General features: G+C 41.8%; 1 protein-coding gene across 4 annotated transcripts in view; it reads left to right on the top strand.

Moving 5' to 3' along the window:
* Positions 1-15,286: 15,286 nt before the first annotated feature.
* The window catches only part of gabrg2 (gamma-aminobutyric acid type A receptor subunit gamma2), a 39,619-nt gene continuing 33,982 nt past the window's right edge, over positions 15,287-20,923 (top strand). For all 4 annotated transcript variants that reach the window (XM_040181023.2, XM_040181022.2, XM_040181021.2 and 1 more), the window contains exon 1: positions 15,287-15,829. In XM_040181023.2, the coding sequence (XP_040036957.1) occupies positions 15,714-15,829 (116 nt within the window). In that variant the 5' untranslated portion in view covers positions 15,287-15,713. The remainder of the gene's footprint in view (positions 15,830-20,923) is intronic.

The following is a 20,923-nucleotide window of genomic DNA, read 5'->3' as shown; positions in this document are numbered from 1 at the left end:
ATCATTCCCATTTTGTCGTTGCTTCCTCCAGCAGCAGTCGTCAGAACATATTGTGTCTCCTCCCCGTCTCTCATTCGTGTTGCCTCCTGGGACGAGAGCGAGGCAAATTTGTCTCCGCAATTTCTGTTGTATTTCTGCTCGGTTTAGTTTGCGTTCCTCCTCGTCTCGCTGATTGTTTTGAAGTTGATGCAGGAGGGTCAGTCCGACCATTGAACCACGGAACAATATGACTCCTAGTAAACCTTTGTCAGGACTGAAATGAGGAACGGCCCCACAGAGACCACAAGTAACTAAAGGTGAACTGAGAGAATTTTTAAAAGCTAGTTGAATGGAAAGGGGGGATGTTAGGTGGTCAGACGGTAGGTTAGGAGGGTAAGAGAAAGAAAATTGTTGGAAAAAACGTCAAGAGAAAATAACAATAATGAGGAACAGGGTGAGAAGAGGAAAACATAATATAAAGTCATGAGTAATTACAGAGAAAAGGGAAGTAAATGAAGTATTGTGGCGAGGGAGGAGGAAAAGAAGGATAGAAAATGAGGAAATAATCAGCCGTTGGACAATAGAGAGATGTTGGGGAGTGCTATAATTAAGTATGACGCCCCTGCACCACATGAAAAGCAAACAATTCAAAGAAGCTATTTGGAAAATAAATTCCAATTATTGTTGAAGGTGGATTGTATTCTGTGCAAGACTCTAATCAGCTTCTCCCTTTTGACTATTATCTTCCCTTTCAGCTCACCTTCTTTCATAGACTTCTGCAAAATCACAGACTATCTCGCCCTGACTCATTCGTTCTTAACACTTTGTCATCTAAAAAAAATTGCTTTTCTTTTTTAACTTGGTACACAGTTTTAGTCCATCAGGTCGCCTTATGTAGTGGCAGTTATTACAAGTTACTGTTGTACCATCACAGGAATATATTGGTGTGCTCTCTGATGCCATAACAATTGTCTTTAGCTGGTTGCAGCCTTGCTTATATTTAATATCAGAGAACAGGGGTCTATTATTTGGCCAACATCCCCGAATACATCCCGTTCTTTTAAACTGCAAGTGAAGTCTTTAATGTGGAAACAAAACCACCGGTTAATAGAGTCAAACATTATGAAGGCAGGTGGAGCTTCTTGCTAATTTTGGACCACTGCTTACACACAATTATTTTTGCTCTTATGGCTCTTTTACAAACGTAATAATTACATTGGATAACGATGATATCTTAAATCTTGTAATCTAACAAATCAGGTGGATAAAGTAACACGCTTGCACCTTCAACTGGCAATGGACTGGAGGTGTGAACTCATTAGATTCAGTTAATATTTGCAGCAAACAATGCCCTCTTTGTTGCAATACAACTGGATTTATGTGGAACAAATTTGACCCATTTGCGTATTTGAATGGTACTTTTCCAAACAATGGAATTGGAGTTTTGCTGCGGGAAGCCATGCAGCCACGCAGTGCACAAACACGGCCTAATTCTTCAAGGTCACAGAATAAAACCCATTGGATCCAGTGTGGACGGCGTGTCTGCACGGTTCACTGCGCGGCTTTACGGAAATGGTGCTTGTTTGTTTTACACAGCTCTCTTTTCAGGGTGTTATCAGAACGTGTGCGTTGACAGCTGTGCGTGCTCAGTGTCAAACCACACACACACACACACACATGCCCACAGGTATTTTTTTCTGTGCTCTTATTCTCATTTCGCTCACTGTAATTGTCAGCGTTGCTAAACCCACACATACCACGACCAGCACAAGGTTCTCTGGTTCTCCTTCCTTTGAGTCGTCGTTCCCCCGTTCGACCTGGGCGCCGTTCCCCCCCCGCAGGGATCGGAGCGCGTTCACTCTTCTGTGATGTTCTTTGACCCGCCTTCTTTCTTGTCCCTTGTCTCCCACTGTTTCCATCCGTTTTCCATGTCCCTGCTCTTTCTGTGGCCTTTCGGATGCTCTTTGTCAAAACCAATGGTTGCTATGCGTGTCACTCACAAACCAGCTCTGCGGTAAAAGAGGATGTGAAGCTTCTTTCTGCTCGGCTACCAACCATTCACTGTTGCCCCCCTTAAACTCTGTGTTTTTGAAGGAAAAATACTCATTTGAAGGACACACATCGTATTAAATTCGAACACAAGACAATAATATTTTTCTGTCCTTTCATACCAAATAGTTCCTTTCACTATGGACTTTTAGAAAAAAGGTTTTCCACAGTAAATTGCCCTGCAAATCAGATTTTCTGTAAGTATGAGACTAGCCTTAATAATTGTATTGGCTTGTACATGAACACAACAGGATTCCTCTCATGGCCATTTTTTTCTTCTCTCAAGAGCATAAATCAATAACTAACTAAAAGAATAACAAGGGTGAAACATTCATTGGATGTCTAGTTAAGATACAGCATGCTTTTGAGATGCAATGACTATGGGGACCATCTCAAGAAAAACAGACTTTAAGGACGACATGCTTCTCCGCTTCCATTGCTGATGCCATGTCTTTACATAACGACAAAAGCCTACCAACCTGGGAGCGTAAATAGCCTCTTACCTTATCCACATTGGTTCTGGAGCCGCTCGTCTGCGCGTGCTAGGCAGCTACGTACTTCCATTTGTTGAACCTTCAATGCGGACCTGATGGTTTGTGTACACTGAATGGACACGTATCTCACATCAGCTCCCCGGGGACCCGTTGGAGGTGGAGGCATCCATCAACAAGTAAGCAGGTTAGATGCAAATGGATCCTGATCTAAACCTACGGTATTATTTCCCAGTGATTCTTAATGGGCCAGTGAAAACACATTGCTATTATTGTTAATGTGTTTATAGTCGTGAGACTTGAGGCAGACCTTTACTGTGAGAGTTGAGTTACTTGACACTGCTTAAAGACAAAACAACTAAATGATGAATAAGATGCAATCTAGAAAAATACACACGGATTTTCATGTTTTGGGATTTTCACTTCAAAGAAAACACTAGTGTTTCCATTCAGCCACCTCATTAATAATATAAATCTAAAAAAATACATTGACATAGACATGAAGAATATTAATCAATACGCAAAGAGCTCCGTGCTAACAAGTCAGTTGACGTCTCATGGTTGAACTGTGATTTATCCACAAACGTGTCAAAACAAGCTGAATAGAAATGAGAAGTTTGGATTTTTCTATCGACATAGACGTATGAGTTTATGGGTAAATACTCTTCAATAAGTAATAGGACATTGGCTGGTATTGTTTTCTCATGTCTTAATCGGTGTGTGTGTGTGTGTTTCATTTTGGCCAGATGTGGGCCTGGAGAGATTTGCTGAATTGGAAACCACAGAAATGTTTGGAGAGCAGACCAGCTCTGGCAGATGTTCATGCGTCTGTCAGCGGGCGGATGATGTTGACGGCGCCACGGCTCTGCATGATGCAGTCGGGGAACATCACGGGTGTGTGAATCGAAGCCTGAGGTTCGCCGGGTGTCGTGCGAGCAAGTTGTCCTGGAAACGAGGGCCAGGAAGTGTGGACGGGACCCGTTATTTCCTGACGTGGCTGCATGGATCTCATCACGCGGTGGTCTCGGACCTAATCAGCTCTCCTGAGCAATTACATTATTAAAGTGTACCTCAGATATTGAGAAACGTTTAAAGAAATTGGGCCATAAAGATAGATGGAGGAAGGGAAAGCTTAAGAGAGCAGAAGACTGAAGAGAATATAACGGGCAGGGATATAAAGAGAGCCTCAATTAGTCATCTGCTCATCTCACGACAGTCGATCCAGCAGGGGGAGATGTTGCAATATTTGGTTGGTTGCTGGCCGTCCGTTGCAAGAATCCAACGAAATGCAAAATTAGACTTTAAAGAAGGAAAAGTAAAACCAACTTCTTTCTCCACACTTGAGAAGGGTTCCCCAAACAGTATCCTTGGATATGTGATAGTTATTCTTTTTTGCTTTTCTACATCTACATATTTATCGTAGGGCCAGATTCAGCCAATGATTTCTAGGTCTTAAATTGTCTGCCTATTTCTCTGCAGTGCCTCTGCATTCTTCTTGGTTCAAAATAAATGACTAAAATTTACAAAGACAAAATGCTGGTAGGATTGTCACTATGTAGCCACACCATCTCCTGTCTGGTAGCTGTGTAACAGTGTTACCTGTTTACTGTGAGTGGGACCCTGGTTGGCTTGAGTTGCTCCACTTGCCAGTTTATTTTTACGGTGTTGTCTTTTTTACGACGGCCCCTTGGCTCGTTTACTTGTACGTACGTACGTGATGCTCTCCGGGTTATGGAGCCCCCATCTCTCTGGCGGCGAGATTGCACCGGGCCCCCTTCGCTAATGGCGCTCCGCTCTCCGCTCCCGGGCACGTTGCATTACTTATAAATTACTAATAAATGACTTACCTCTGCCATCCGTCTCCCTCTTATTTGTCATGGCTAGAGAGCCAGGTCGTGACATGTGGCTGGTTTATGATGTGAAAGAACTACACACGCACACAATTGGCAGGAGGCAGACGTTTCATAGCCAAGAGGTAATGATTGGATTAGTGACAGTGATGTTGGTTTTGGTTATTCTATATCTGGAAGTCAACATTACAACAAACAAGCTCCACATTACATGTTGCAGGTGGGCAGTTTTCGTCTAAATTATTAACACATTCTCTTTGGTGTCTTTGGTGGCAGCTATTACTCCTTCTGAGACCATAAATGATTATGATCATGAATTCTTAAATAAATAATTTGATTTTAAACCTGACCGCTGAGAAAACTCACTCATATATTATTATTCTTTTTTGAATTGATGCACTAACATTCTGAATTTTTACTACATTCTGTTGTTGCGTGGAATTGCTCCCTGTGTCTGAAATTCAATTATGTGAACCAAGCAAATTGTGGTTCATAAACATGCTGGGGAACCACATGTCTAACCAGATGGGTGTGTGTCAACAAAATATGATTTTTATCAAAAAGGGCCAATTAACTGCCATTGAAAGTGACAGATTTGGTTTTAAGGCCGCTGATCTTTTTCTTTTTCGTTTTCATGATACATTTGGATTTCTTGAACTCTTAAGTTAGTTAAGACCATAATACATCATATGGTGCAAATATGTGGTAAGATGCAAAACAGGCGCTTGGTGATTGATTCTGTGCTCTATAAATCTCAGTCTTTATCATAACGTTATTTTTGGAGCTGGCATTACTGTGAAATGTCCATTTCCCATTGCCTAACCATAAAATCAATCAATCAATCAAACAATTCCATTCAGGGAAGACAGATATTTGATGTTGTTGGATCTGCTTGAAAATCCACTGTTATCAGTTTTTCACGCAACCCTTCAGTAAGGACGGATTTTTTTACTCATATCACTCTTTACGGATTCACTGTGTTGTTTCATTCTTTCAACATCTGAACATTTTCTCACATTTAATTAGCCGGAGAACGACAATCCTGTTGGCAGACTATTTGACGGCACTTGCGGTCTGCAGTTGTGTAAATGTTCTGCCAAGATTTCTCTGTGATAGTTCTGTGGAAAGTAAAGAGAGTTTTGTGAATAGAATCAAAAAAAAATCTTTTAACTTTCCCAATGAATTTTCACCAGTGTGCAACATCTTGAGAAAACCGACTCAAACAAACTCAAACAGGAAAGGATGTTCTAACGTATTCTGAAGGTACAGCGTGCAAGTAAGGATCCACTATGGGTTTGCACGGCATCGACAGAACACCAGATATATATGGCTTCCTAGCTGTCTTGCAGCCATCGAAGCGGGTTTCATCCCAAGTGGCAGCATGAGAGACAGGGAGGCAGGTGTGAAGCCGAGGAGAGAGAGACAGAGAGAGAGAGGGACAAAGGAGGAGACACAGGGGGGAAGAGTGATGGAGGGAACGGTCCAGACAAGAGGCAGGATGAAATAATCCAATCGAGGTTTTCAACGCTCTCTGGAAAGGGCATTAAGGAGCTACTCAGCTAAACGCATTAAGCTTCACAGGATGCGCCTGCCGTTCTGCTCTCTTCTCAGACTATTGTGTCCAGGTAATTGTTCTCACATTTGAAAACCGACATCCTGCCAGCATCGACTAAATGCTCATTTAACCTGCCCCATGAATCTGAGGTGCGGGAATCACTTGATGACGGTTTAATGCTGATGACGCAGCAAACAATGTGAGGACAGTGTAACCAAAACGGCGTACGTGACACTAAAGAAGCAGATCCAGCTGCAAGGATGACAGAGGTGACAAAAACCACGGTGATGATGATGATGATGATTACCTCTTTTTAAAACAAATTTACTAATTGCAGTTTCCTAGTTACACGCTGCTGAGCTTGAAGGCTCCACAGTAAATGTTGTTGTTCTGTAAAGCAGCACAACTGGCAAGTCAGCATGATATTTCAATTTTGGAGATTGAACTGAAAATGAAACCAGATAACGGTTTGGACCCCCCCAAAAAAAAAAAATAGGATATATTTCTATCCAGGGTCTAAGTTCACGGAACACAACTTGAAAGCTTTTTCACTGACCCCAGACACAAACTCCACTGCTTAAGTCAGAGATGGATAACTTGGGATAACTCACATAACCAGCAAATGAAAGCTCGGTGGCTTCATCCAGAGTCATTTCCACGTCTCGTTCCACGTCAATCAGTTCATTCTGTTCACCTGCTAGTCACGTGCACCTCCAGTCACACTCACCTGTGCACCTGCTCGCTCACTCACTCACGCGCTGCCAGGTCGTCCTCCGCGTTCACGCCAGACCTTCCGGAGCGTTCTTTAGGACAGATTCCCCGTTACTGACCCTGCCTGTCTTGGACTACCGGCGTTCTATCCCCGCCCGCGTCTTTTCCCAGTGTCCCTTTAAGCTGTTTGTCTGCGTTGAGGAAAATAAAAGACTTTAATTGGAACTACTGCTGCTGTCTGTCGTACTGCGTCTGGGTCCGTTACTCCAGCGTTCTTACTTACTTGAAGCTCCTGCAGACTTTATCTTTATTTATTTTTAATTTCCTGCCTTTTGTGCGTTTCCTTTGCTTTTTGAATATCCACACATGCACTCAATTACTCACCTTTTAGCCTTTAGTCTACACTATTTATTTACTCCTTGTTAAGTTCCTTGTTCCCGTCGGGTTGTTTTTCTTCAAGCTTGTAACTACTAAGCTTTCTTTCCTTGGTTAGATTTATGGTTTTCACCATGACTTTGCCTTGACTTTGCCCCCCCTCCACCCCCACACTTAAAACTCCTCCTTTTTGCTCTACTTTGTGTCTTCCGTTTCCATGTTTGTTTTACCACATTGGGCGTTGCTTACATGATAATAGTTAGTGAACATTTGGCCTCTTTTGTTGAACATAAGTAGAATCAAAGGGAGCGTTTGTTATAAATCCGCGTTGGTTGGTGACGGTTGCTGCAGGTCACACTGGCATCCTACGGATGTCTTCCCAGCCGATCCTCACAATCTTCTCCAGGGCTCTCAGGTGCTTTCTGCAGGTGGTCCATGATTTAGCTCAACACAACAGGATGGGTAGAACAACAGCTCTGAGGTAATGTAATGTTGTATATAACACACTAAAGCGCACAAATCACACTGCAGGCTGACCACATTAGTCCTCATTTGTTCTGCTGCAAGTAAGAAAAATGACTGCTACAGCAAATGAATTACTCAAACCTTCAATGTGTGAAGCCCAAATCGACCTTTACATGGAGCCTATCAAAGGGGTGTATTACATAATTGAAAATCTTTGAAATATAAATGGATACTGAATCTCATCAACTTTCAATGTAGAACATCAAGAGGAAGACTGGACTCCGTGCTTTGAGTCTAGAGTTATTTGGCTTGATTTGCCCCCCCCCAACCCCCTCTTTGCTTTTTGGTGGAAATATTCCTTTTTTTGACTTTTCATTAAAAAAACTGCTTACAACAGAAATCTCAAATTTTATACAACACCTGGTTTCATTATCTTCTGATCTCGAAGGACGTCCAATTTCAAGATCTTACCAGATGTACAGTTTACAGATCAGTTGAAAGAAGAAAATAGTGTACGATCTAAAATACAATGCTGCGTCCTTGGTAGCCTTCAAAAGCATCATGAAATCAAATTCAACAGAAAGTGCACATCACGTCCCAGATTCTGCATCGGCAAACAGAAAAAAAGTCTGTCGAAGTCAGACAAAAAGAAATTAAGGAATCATCTTTAATGTAATTATTTTACAATGCATTTCTTGAAGAAAAGAAGAAACATCAAATAATAAAATTCAAAAAATAAAACAGACAGAGGTTTTTACTCTGAACTCAAGCGAATCCCAAAGCGGAGTGCTAGACACTCTTGTTTCACCAAATGCGTCTCTTTCAGCCCGAGGCACTTTACTTTCCATCTAAATTACACCCGAGTCATGTTTCAGCTCTGCAGGTAAGAGCTAATGGCCTTGGGTTAGGCGTCAGGCGTCAGGCATGAAGAAACTCCCGATGATACATTATGTCTGCTTTTATAAACAAAATACTCTGTAAACTCCCAGTACGAAATCTGTAGCAATGTTGTATTGTCAGAAGGGATAAACAAACAAGAGCCGTTTCTTGTTTGTTTGCACCCCCTACCAGGTTGTCTCCTTGTCGCTGCACTTCTCCTTTCAACGAGTCTACTGCTGATATTCATGCGTCAATAGAAAAAAAAGTTCAACGATGGACAGAGAAGAAGTCCATTGTGATGCAGGAGACGTTTCTCTCTAGTTGATTTCATTTGAACTGTCCACTGATGTCCTCCTCTTCTATCAGCGGGGAGCTAATTTGTCAGAGCAAACTCTTCTGGCCTTCAGGGCGGTTTCAGGCAGTCCACACACACTGTTCACTGAATAATCAATTCATTGTTCAATAAATATAATATTTTTTTGTGGTGCCATGGAGTTTATGGTCCTCAATTCTTAGTTGGATGCAAAAAAAAACGGGGGACCACCAACCAAATTACCACATATTGTTGTAACAACCGATGGCTGCTACACACAATGGGACAGAGTGCTGTGGCCTTGGGTCGAACACGACGTTACGTAAGCATTCTGACGGGCGAAGAGAAGAGCTCGAGATTCAGCCTTTTCCTACGCATTCAAATCCTCTGAGGTGTGTTCAGATCTGCTCCACTGATTGGGCAAAGTACTTCTCATATTCATAAAAACGTTTTTTTTTTTTTTAAATCAGTGCGCTGAAGTACAGTAATTTATTTCTCCTCTGATCCTTTTGAATTTCATAGCTGAGGTAAAAGAGATGCGATGCTCTAGCGTGTAAAAATGATCCAGGGAAAGCAGCAGTCACACATTTATGGATAAGCCGGGAAACATTTAATAGGAAATGATTGCGGGGAATATTTTTATGAACAGATTCTGCAAATTAACACAGACTGTAAGCAAAGGAGCGAGATTTTGGCATCTGTAGTGTTCTGGTTTTCCGTGTAGTGCACTTGTCAACAAAGTAGCAGTATATAGATACATAGATAGTTATTTATAGATATAGCCTCAGATTATGACATCTGAAGGCATGTTGAATGTGCAGCGTTGCAGGCAAAGTGAATGCACTAAATGTCTCCATTTCCACTGCGATGCTTCGGATGGCATTTGGATGCAATTTTATTTTTGGTTAAAAAAAAAGTGTTACAATAAAGGACACAGACAGAAAAGCATTTTGTATTTTATATATTTTGTGTTTTTCCCTTCAGCACAAAAAGCGTTAGCATTCTGTCAGGGGGACCGTTGAGCTCGATGGCAACTGTTGTTTAATCAAAGGGAGATTTACTTTTGCTAGAATAATGTATAATATTATGAGTACATCCCAAAGCAGATAATACTTTTGGCATGTGTTGAAGCATTTTGTGATGCGGCTTTCTCTCACTTCAGTTTTATTTTCCTCTAATTTGAAAAAAAAGGTGACAAATTCCTGAGGTTTCAAAGAAGTAAAAGTAAAAAAAAAAAACACTTTACCCTGCTTTAACTCATTATTCAACTAGCAGCACTCTCCCATTGTGGCGTTTTCTCCCCGGTATGTAATCTGTAGTGTCTGCTTCGGTGACTTCGGGCTCCGCCGTGGTTTGGGCTCGATAAAGCCGCGACCCCGAAGCGAACACTAAAGCCCGGATAGCACCAGCGCTGAAAGCAGAAACTCCCAGTGATCTACCTCTGGGAGTGGAGATTATACCTGCTTAGCGTCAAGCACACCGAGCACCGTAAACAGAGGCCATGAAATCAGCCAGTTAAATGTCCCCATGATCGCAGCGGCGGTCAGACGCTGGCTGGCAACTCCGAGCCACAGTTCAGTGGCATGTGCGCAAACCTCATGGAAATCATCGTGGAAGCTTGATTGTTACAGGCTTACAGCAAATCCACAAACAATAGATGGTTTAGCGGATCGAAACAATTGAGATAGAGCAATATTTGTTTGTCTTTTTGAACCATCTTTCAACTATGTATCGCCAAATCGAAAACTCAAATGGAGCTTAAGATATGAAATATACTGTAATTCTTGACTTTAAGGCCATTTTTCCTTTTCGACCATTGCAAACATTACTATTACTGTTATCTGTTATAACAGGTTCTCAAACCTCAAAATATGGATTGACCTTTGGTAGTTTCCATGTCCAGTAGATAGATTGCACTTCATTGGCAGCTTCTATCTGCAAGCTGTTACAATATATATATAGCTCACTGCTTTGCAGTGCAGCATTATATATTAAGCCTATGTGATGAATGATTGATTACACAATATAATTAATCATTCATCACATCGTCTTTCCGAAACAAAGTCCATCTATTTCAGCGTGTAAAATGCAAACAGAGTGAAGGTAAAAGCTTGTTTGGTCGCGCCATTCTGACTCACCGGGTGATTGGTTTGGTGGCTCGTGCCCCCTTCAGGATGACATCTCTGAGTGGCCACAGGCCTGAAAGAGTTCACATCCTTCGTGGCTCCCTGTCCACGCCGCGAGTGTTGCTGCTGGCATCACATATCAAGCCTATTCCAGCGGTATCTTCCCCAGTGGCCATGACGTGGTTGTTATTCAAACCGCACACCTCCGTGTTGGTAACCACAGAGGGGCGTCTCGGGAACAGGCAACAGTTGGTGTCCTGGGTCGAGGTGGCAAACGACAGGATTATTCTTATTATATTGTTTTTTATGTGGACATGAAGCATACAGTATGACGGATTGTTACGAGCTTGAAAGTAAACTGCAGCAAATCAAGAATTGCTGTGCTGTTACTCTTAATGGGGGACTGTGTTAAATCAGCAGACGGCCACGAATGACTCAGCAGCGCATGTTGTTGGATTAAGAAACAATTTCTAAGGAAGGTTTTAAAGAAGGTTCCGCTACGTGACAGCTATGGTAAATAAATGGACTGAAGGTGAACGAGGTGGAATCCGGACAGGCAGCATTTCAGCAGAGCTTTAAGCATTTTAGTCATGTCAGACCTCAGCGAGTGCTTTCTCGTGTTCGTGTTTTTTCCGACAGCTCTCAGTGAGCAGGGATGTGTTTGCACGTTTGCTATTTTTGACAAGCAGACCAACTCATCTTCGTTCCAGTACTTTTCTATTTTATTTATATTCATCCATGCCGCCGAATATTCCAATAAAGTTCCCAAAAGTTTTTGTGCCTCGCTTCTTTTTGGGATGTTACGTCGCAATAGTCTGAATGCCAGACCAATATTCTCATATCCAATGGTGCTTACAGTGGATCATTCTGCTCCCACAGCTTGATGCTAACCGAGTGGGCCTGTGACAGCATATGTGTGGGTTGTAAAACTGGAATGATAGTGGAACTGGGCATCTGTGTGTTCAATGGTGCCATTGTAGAAGACTATAACTCCCCCAGCTCTTATCTAAAGATGACACGACATGTCATCGTAGCCAGACTCACACACGCACCCCGTCTGCAAAAAGAATGGGTGCCGTGAACGATAAACTCACTGTTGAAATTTTATTTGGAAGGTGTGTCACTAAACTGAGCCTTCGAAATGTCGCTGCTGTCATTGCCCACAACACACCCAATCATTTTGATTTCTGAAATAAAAACCATGGGTGCTTTATAGTAGGCTGATTTTATTTGCAGTTTGCTGCATTGTGATGGATTTAATGCACTTCACTACGGCACTAAAGTCCCTGGTTCAATTTCAGTATGTCTGTATAACACTAAATTCCACGTGTAAATCCATGTTTAAGAATTACGAGTAAAAGGCAATAAAGGTACCTACACCCATGTACTTCCTCAATGTTATAAATACAGACGAATGCAACGGTTTCTGTAGGTGGGTGAATGTGTGAGAGCTCAGGTGCACTGGTTATATGTGGATGCTGCGGTTTGGTGTATAACTCTGCTGTGACTATTGAACCAAGTGGATCTAACCTGACATCTCTCATTCTCTCTTCCTGTTTCTCTCTACATCAGTGTGTGTGTGAGAGGGAGAGAGGGGGAGGGGGAAACAGAGTTGGAAAAAGAGGAGGAGAGGTAGATTTCTTTTCTATGGATATTAACTGGCAGCCTTTTGTCATCAGAATAAATGTTGGTATATAGATTATATTTCTATAGATAAACATCTGGTAACATGTTGTAAGGGAAATACAAAAGCTTTTACCTCTACTTAATTGCTTTTATAGGGGCGAATAAAAGCAATTATTTATTGCAATTATTTAAAGCAATTATTTATTGCTTTTATTCGTCGTGGCGCAGGGTTTAGAGAAGGTGTGCTGGGAAGCACAAGGTTGGTGGTTCAAGTCCAGGCTGCCCCATGTTCCATGTTGAAGTGACCCTGAGCAAGACACCTAACCCCTAATTGCTCCCTGGGCAAAAATGTGAAAAAGCCGTGGGTTTAAAGTGTAATGTAAGTCGCTTTGGATAAAAGTGTCTGCTAAATGACCTGTAATGTAATGTAAATATAAACCAACCATGATGGTCCACCACTAACAAAATACATCCAACATAGGTTAATTAACCATACAACTTTGTAACCACTAGATATATTGCATTCTTCTGAGTGACCTCTTCCATTTGTCAATATCTCCTACTAATAACCAGTGTCTTTAATGTTGTCATGACCTGCACGGAAAAAGTCTCACCACAGCTGTGGTGACATGGCTGCAGGGCAGAGAGAGACAGCTTGTCCCGGGGACTGAATGATACGGGACATGCAGGATCGTGTGTGTGTGTGTGTGTGTTTAGACCACATCCATTCCCCATGTATAATGAGCAACGCCAAAAATGTCATTTGTATTTCCAAAGTTGTAGATATGTAGAATATCTATGCTGGAATGTCAAATTGGAAAAAAAACAGGCATGCAAGGGTAACAGAGGTTACTCTCCTCGTCTCCTAAAACGTAATACAGTATACCTGCTAGGCTTGTGAGACCCAAATCTCCAGTAAAATATATATTGAGCTACACTATTGCCTGGTAACACACATTGCAAAGTGGTTATAAGAATATACAAAACAAATTACAAGACTTTCTCTCATCATTAACCCTGCTTTTCTGAGCGGCTGCTGGTTTATTCTCTTTTGATGAGGGCTGCAGGCCTTATGAAGCATCTGTCAATTTTATTAGGATGATTAACCGAGACTGAGCCTCACTTGCCACAAATAAACACAAGATGGTTATTTCCAATCAGACACAGCTCATCTTCCATGCATGTCATGCTGAGGCAGCGCCAATCAACTCTGATTGCTCCGGTCTGAAAACTAATGTTAAAAAACCCACGTGATCTCCAAAACCCGTCCGTAAAAATGTATACGAAAATCTTGAACATACAAATTCGGAAAAATACATACGAACTGGCGGTGGTTAACCACGCCCCTTGAGTGATCAACATGGCGGACCATGTTGGTTTCTTGAGTGAACGTCTCTCCGCCATGTTGGATTTTTTGAGGGGGTTAGGGTTAGTATTGTATTCTTACAATTTAACATTGATTTCTCGTTAAAAATGCAATCATAACACGGTTATTTTACATTGTTAGACTTCTCAAGTGTGTTTACGGGGTGCAGGTCCCCATTCACTTTGAATAGGGTGACGTCATCAGTTGCAGTCCGTATTTATTTTGTATGTATCACTACGAATTTGTATGTTCAAGATTTTCGTATACATTTTTACGAACAGGTTTTGGAGATCAGGCTGTAAAAAACAGAAACCAGATGACGGACATTTGTCATTCGAAGTGAATGAGTTCATCAGGACTCAAACATTTGAAGAAAAAAGCACCAGCGTGCGCCTTGATCCTTTGTTTGGTGGTCATCTTTTGACCCCTTCCGGTCAAGGAGGATTTCTATTTTTCTATTTTCACAGTTAAGAGGAAGACTTGAAATACTTGACAGATGTGTACTTGGGTCATTTGAAACAGACAACAAAACAATGCTGCTGAGGACATTTCTGCTTTGGTCTTGTCTTTTACGTTACGCACATAGAAAAAGTTGCTCTCTCTTCAAGTAGCATTTAGAGACGCTGTATTATTGAATGTGTATAAATAGATCAAGCGAGAGAGAGAGAGAGAATTGCCAAACGCAGTATGAAAGTTATTTATGAGACAGTATGGGATTGACTACCATGCTGTATTTTAGATTACGAAGACATATTTCTTCTCAAATATGCCTCAAGGTGTCCTTGGAAAGAATTTACACCGCACCAAAGCAGAAGCATTATCTTACTTATATAAGGATAATGAAATGGGTGGGTGCACCCTACCAAGGACTATTCAAACCTCAAGATGCTGTATCTGGATAGATTTGTTATTACGTCAAAGGACTTGGAAAAACCCATATATCATTAAAGAAATAGAATAATGCCAAAGTTTAGATATGTCCTCTGGCAAAGGCTACCTTGGTTAGCGACACAATCAATTTAAGAGGAAAAATTAACAACCAAGAAAACAAATCAGTTCCTTTTGGGGGATGCCGTTGTTTATTCATGTTTTATTGTTCAAACTGGGCCGTTACAGCGAGCATCGTCTCATTTGAGCAGCAGCCAACGGACGGAAGCTGTCCTCGGTGCTGAAGCTAGTAGAGCTGTCCAAGGTCCTGACAGCGAGACCGGGCGCAACTGAGGCCTCATTTAGGATTCTTAGTGAAGCATAAAGGGACACACACTCAAACACAAACACACACACACACACACACACACACAGGGAAAACCATAAAAAAGATTTCTTTATGATTACATATTGGGGAGTTGTGTGGAAAAAGTAAATTGAGATGTCAAGGAACATGTAACATGAATTTGCAGCAAATAAATACTTATATATAACTATATTATATACACATACCAATTGTGTGCAGCTAAACATAACACCCCCCCCCCCCCAGAACCGGGCCAAGTATTTTTCACCGGAGTCGGTGCAGCCGCGCTTCCGCTCGGTGAAACCACGCATGTGTCGGTGGTGCTGCAGCAACGTGCATCCGCTCCTCTCTGACCCCTCCGTTAATCTGCATTCAGCCTGACGCTCTTCCGTTGTTGTTTTTTTTTCTCCAGCCGCTCGACATCAGAATAGCATATTACCGGGGTTATTTTTTTATTTATTTTTTATTAGGGCCCTGTTAGACTGACGATTCGCCAACAGACACGCGGAAGAAGAAAAAACAAAAAAAAACCTTTCTACTTGCATCGATTTTGTTTTGGCTGGTTTCACTTCACCGCACCTCCGCCTCGGGTCCACATTTGCAGACCCGCCGTCCGCTAACGTGCGTTATGTGTCGCAGGGAGGACTCGCAGTAAATAGACGGACACGTCCATCTGCAATAGGAGCGAACGAAGATGGTGAAGAAGGGTTCACCGAATTTCGCCTCCAAAAGCTCGACTGCAATGGCGAAGCCTTCCCTGCCCCTAAAGCTTTTTCTCTGGGCGTTCATTGTCGTTAATCTTCCCACAAGGTAAGCCGTCGATTCGATGCCCTCGCATTTACCCTCCAAACCGCGAATCTATGCCGCTATTTGTTGGTTTGCGTGTGTCTTATTCGAACAACGCGTAATGCTGCGGCGCCTCCCATCCGATGCCAACACAACCCCGCTGTCCGAGGGGTCCCGGGCGATCAGAGGCACCTCGTTTTATTAAAAAAAACAAGACATGCTGTGCTTGCATCACATGTTTCATCGTGGTTCGACCTGGCAGGTGATATATATATTTTTGTAAGACACCTATAGCCACACATGCATCGCATTTTTTTTTTTTTTTACATAAATCACCAGCGACGATCCGCTAAAGTGTGACTTCGTTATCCGCCCGTGGATATCAGATGATTTACCACCGCGCAGTCTTGCGGTTTAACACGTCTAACGAAGATCCCAGCAGCTCTGGCAATATGTCCAGTGCTGGAAATAGCATAGTGGTGGCGTGCTAATGTGCTCGGAGCTATAAGGCTGCATGTATCTCATGCCGAGCAGGCTTTGAGGATCAGGTCTATTCTCAGAAGCCGCAGCATCCGTACTTCAAAGGCGGGTGTCCGATGTGGCAGAACTCGAGTGGCTTAAATACAAACAATCGTTTCAATCAACTGGAGTCTGAATGAGGATATGGTTCATCTCGAGAAAAAAAAAAAAGCATTTCAAAATGGCAGACAATCACATAGTGATGCAAGTGTAAAGGAACAATAAGGACAAGCATAACACATATGGAGTCATCCTTGACACCCAGAGAAAGGACTGCCGTTTCAGCTTGAAAGGAGGTGCAGATTTGAGTTTGTTGAGAGAAGCATTTTTCTTCCCCCCCCTCTCACCTCCTCTTCGAGACCTTATTCCGTGTGTACTAAGATGAGAGGAGGCAATGGGAAAGATGGCAGATGGGCTTTCTTCTTCTCTTTCCGCTGGAGGCAGATATTAATCAGACGCCGCTCGATCACGGCGACCTCGGGGCTCCCTTCCCCACAGTGCCCAGGCTTCATCGTGAGGCCTGTTCGTACGATCAGAAAAGCACAAGCGGCTTGTAGTAAATACGCCACGTTGCCCAATTAAATAACGCCGGCTCATATGTGGAGGTTATGGATTTCATCATTGCTAATAAGGAGCTCCGATGCGACACTTTGGTGCTTCTTAGATAATCATATTGAGGCCAAATGAGAGCTCCAGATGTGAACACCTGTGCAAATGTAATTTATATGGCTCAGAGCTAGTAACCCCCTATCACAGCGAGATGTATTCTGTTTCAAATAGTGCGTACATAATCCCTGTGTGTTGTGTAGTTGTTAGAGGACAGCTAATGGCTCGGTAATTTACATGAGACTCTTTTATTTGTGATTCATGTGTGGGACTTCTTACATAAGGCATCTCTCAAGGCCGCAGGGATGCTTTCAGTAATCTATGCTTCTTTGTGAGTCATTGACAGCTACTATGTGTAGTGATTCTGTGTGCATCACCGTGGATACCAACGCACTGTCGTCCTTTGTGTAAAAGTAGAGGATTTATTATCAAGAAGAATGTGTTGGCATATTCTTTCTCCAGTCAATGGTTAGGCTCCAGATGTTGGGCCAGGGTCCACTAGGTGTTTTGGTAAATTCAGATGTCATGGCCACTGCAGGAGGAAGTGATGTCAGAGTGAGGAAGTGCTTTGCTCAGGTTTCTTCAAACTGATGTTCACTGTTTGGTAAACTCAACTTCAGCATTTTAGGTTCCAGATAAAGTTCATCATATACTCATTTTGGATCCTCTGGATTTGTTTTCTTTATTATTTAGAAATGTTGTCTTTTTGTTTTCCAACTATAACCGTACTCAGACTTGACCGGATGTACTGTTCGCATTGATCAAGTCTATATGGAGTCCATATTGGTTGTATGGATACTTACATTGGATACCTGTACATGTGGCAGTTGTTCATAATTCAGGATTGTTGTTTAGAATTCCAATGCGATTAATAATGTTTGTATGGTGTCAAAATAGTTCAAAACAATCAACATTTGATCTACACAACTTTCTCTTATGCCTGACAAATAATAACACAGTTTATATAATCTGACATATGAAAAATACAAAGCTTAGTAGGTCCAGCAGAGCGTAATACTGGTTGTTAACAACATACATTATTTGCATTGCAAGTGAAGAGTAATCCTCATTATGGCATATTTCTTTTACTCTGTCAAGGTTGTAAAACATCCCTTAAAAATATCTCTGTGATGTAAAAATGTTGTGTTGTTGATTTAACTCCATAAACCTCATCACGTATGACGTCAATGTTGTGTAACTTATGTTGTGTCAACACAACCAATGCCCAATGTAGTCGGTTACTTCTTAAGATTACAGTGATTTTCTTGCTAAGATCAGTGTTCTAAGAAGACTACGCTATTCACATAACACACTAAATGAATCCGGCACATGGAAATCTCCACTGCGAAACCACTTAGAAAAGGTTAAGATGTATAATGTTGGTAAACGTAAGCATTACATGTACGTATGTCTCAGAATTCCTTAGATGTGTTTGAGAAAAAAGAAATCTGTCTATTAAAAGATGACGTTGATACATCTAGCTGGCTCTTGTTTACAATTGGGAGTGTCCATCCATCCATCCATCCATCCACATCCGCTGATCTGGGATCAGGTCGAGGTGGGTTCATGCCCAGCAGACTCCCCCATCACTTGCAACACTTCCCAGCTTCCCGTCTTTGCTATTAATCACCCGGGAGCCTTGATGTTCAAGTGATTTCAGATGCTCGGGATAGAGGTTTTGAGAATTAACAACAGTGTGCTGATTACTCACAATTACTCCCCATATGGGACTCGAAGAGGGGCCATGGATATTGGGCAAAAATGTGCCTTGTTTTTTCGGGGTTGTCTACTTCTAAAGTTATTTCCCCATGGCTTTAAACAATAGTTACTAGTATACTAGTCCTACCCTTTAATTCTAAGAGATCCCGGGGATAAATATAGATCTACTACACTTACTCCAAAGTAAGGGAGTTGGTGTGTTTCTATTTTAAGGAGAAAGGTATACAGCAGGTGAAAGAGGAAGCTACTCCACTGATGTTGGCTTTCCCTCCATCGTAATGTATGTGGCTGGAATCCACATGAATGGATGAGTTCATTACTAATCGGTCAATGTTGAAGTTTAAACAACTGTTTCCTGACTCATTTGATGACCTTTTTGTCCAAACCTCACCTTGAAATACTCCCTTCACCCTTTACACCACATTGGCAGCAATAAATATTGGCCTAATCTGCTTTAGTGTAGTTGATTGCTGGCATGCCAGCATCAATGTAGTCATGGGATTTGGAGATTAGCCTGTAAAGACACGTGTCCTTACTACCTGACGTCAGTTAGACGATGTCGGTTGAATTTTAAGTGAGTACCATAACGGAGGATCTAATCCGTTAATCAACAGCACATATACATATACCTTTTAATGTATATTTAGGTAATTAGTAAAAAAGCTGCCCGAGCATTATCTGATTTGGTTCTATTAATAGTTCACCTTGTGAGAGCAGAGTTGTGCTGTGGCAACAATATGATGTGCAGGACAGATTTATTGTGTTGTGCCCAGAGGTGCAGAACCAATTTTATTTTGGTTGTTAATTAGCATGAGGAGACTCGATTCCTTTATTAGATACACTTAAAAACATGCAACAATCATACCCCAAGAGCACTTTTTGTGTACGCTAATAATATGAACAAAGATGTTTTTGCTGCTATTACCCTACTTAGACTTCATATGTAACCTGAGATTTTAATTTGGCCGCTCCATATAGAGCTGATGCGAGTGTTCGTTGATGATACCTCAAAATATGAAGGGGTAGAATAATTCAAAATATCAGCCCGTGCTTAATGAGAGTTGATGTGAACACAACACTTAACTCCAGTCCTCACTTTCATTACGTACGCAGCTGTGAACATGCATGAAAAACAAACACAAATATCTTCACAGAAACGCACAACAGCACGCACACAGCACTCGCTGGCACAGAACTCTCCGGGGATCTTCAGGTACCGCATCAGTAGGCAAAACATCAGATGTGCTTGCAGAGGAGAACTCATGGCTCTTCCCTTAATGATCTATTCGTGGTTTCCATATGCCCAAATTTACTCTATATACCCATCTATGCAACCATACATCTAGTCTGTCAGTGCCAGAGACAAATACCCCCTGGATATATATTTTATGACATCCTGAACGGTATAAAAAAGGATCCACCTGAGAAAAATATCAAGCAATAATGTTTAAGGCATGAGCATTGTGGTCAAGATGGATGGCACTTAATGCAGTCTAAAGAAGAGTGCTGGTCTAAACAGAATTCCTCACAACCAGCCTAGAGGAACATGAGAAGGCCATCAGAGCTTCTATCTTTGTGCTTTATTATTGGAACTGTCTTTTTCTTCACCTCTCCCCTCATGATTATTTATTATATAATTAAGAAGTCTCTTTTTCCTCTCAGTAGGCTACCAAATGTTTCATTGTGGATGCCGTTTGCTGATTCTTTAAACCCTTATTACTTGGAATCGCTGTATCTCACTTCATCATTCTGTATTTAAACATCATTGTATCACTTTTGGTTTTATGATACAGTGTGTGCCTGTAAACATCTGTGTTAATTATCAGTGTTTTCTCGGGCCGGCTCAAACGTGTTATTAAATCAGATCCTCACAAAAAGTGTGTGTACATTTAAATTGTTGTGTTAAGAAGTAATCGTAGCTATAACTGTGCTCTTTTGACATGCCTTTTACAGTATCTGCATCATATCAGCAGTGGGTAGATTCAGTCTCTTTCTGTTTAGTGGTAGTGAAACCTTGTACTTTAAGTGTCTGTCAAGCCGCCTTACAAATACACCTTGAGTGGGACAACCCGTCCTCGGCTTTTTCGGTGTAAACGGTATCGCAGCGCTTTGTCAATCAGTTAATCAAACTTGTTCTTTGTCATATGACTTCTTGGCGGGAGGTGGTAACCTGGATGGAAGCCAACAAAAGTCAGAACATTTTACCTTATGAATGCTTGTGATAAATCTATCCAGGTGGGCTTTTTATTTTGCGTCCAACTTACTCAACATTAA

Source organism: Gasterosteus aculeatus, chromosome 7, assembly GCF_964276395.1.
Source record: "Gasterosteus aculeatus chromosome 7, fGasAcu3.hap1.1, whole genome shotgun sequence".
In the NCBI taxonomy this organism is placed as follows: Eukaryota; Metazoa; Chordata; class Actinopteri; order Perciformes; family Gasterosteidae; genus Gasterosteus; species Gasterosteus aculeatus.
This window is presented reverse-complemented; position numbering and strand designations above follow the sequence as displayed.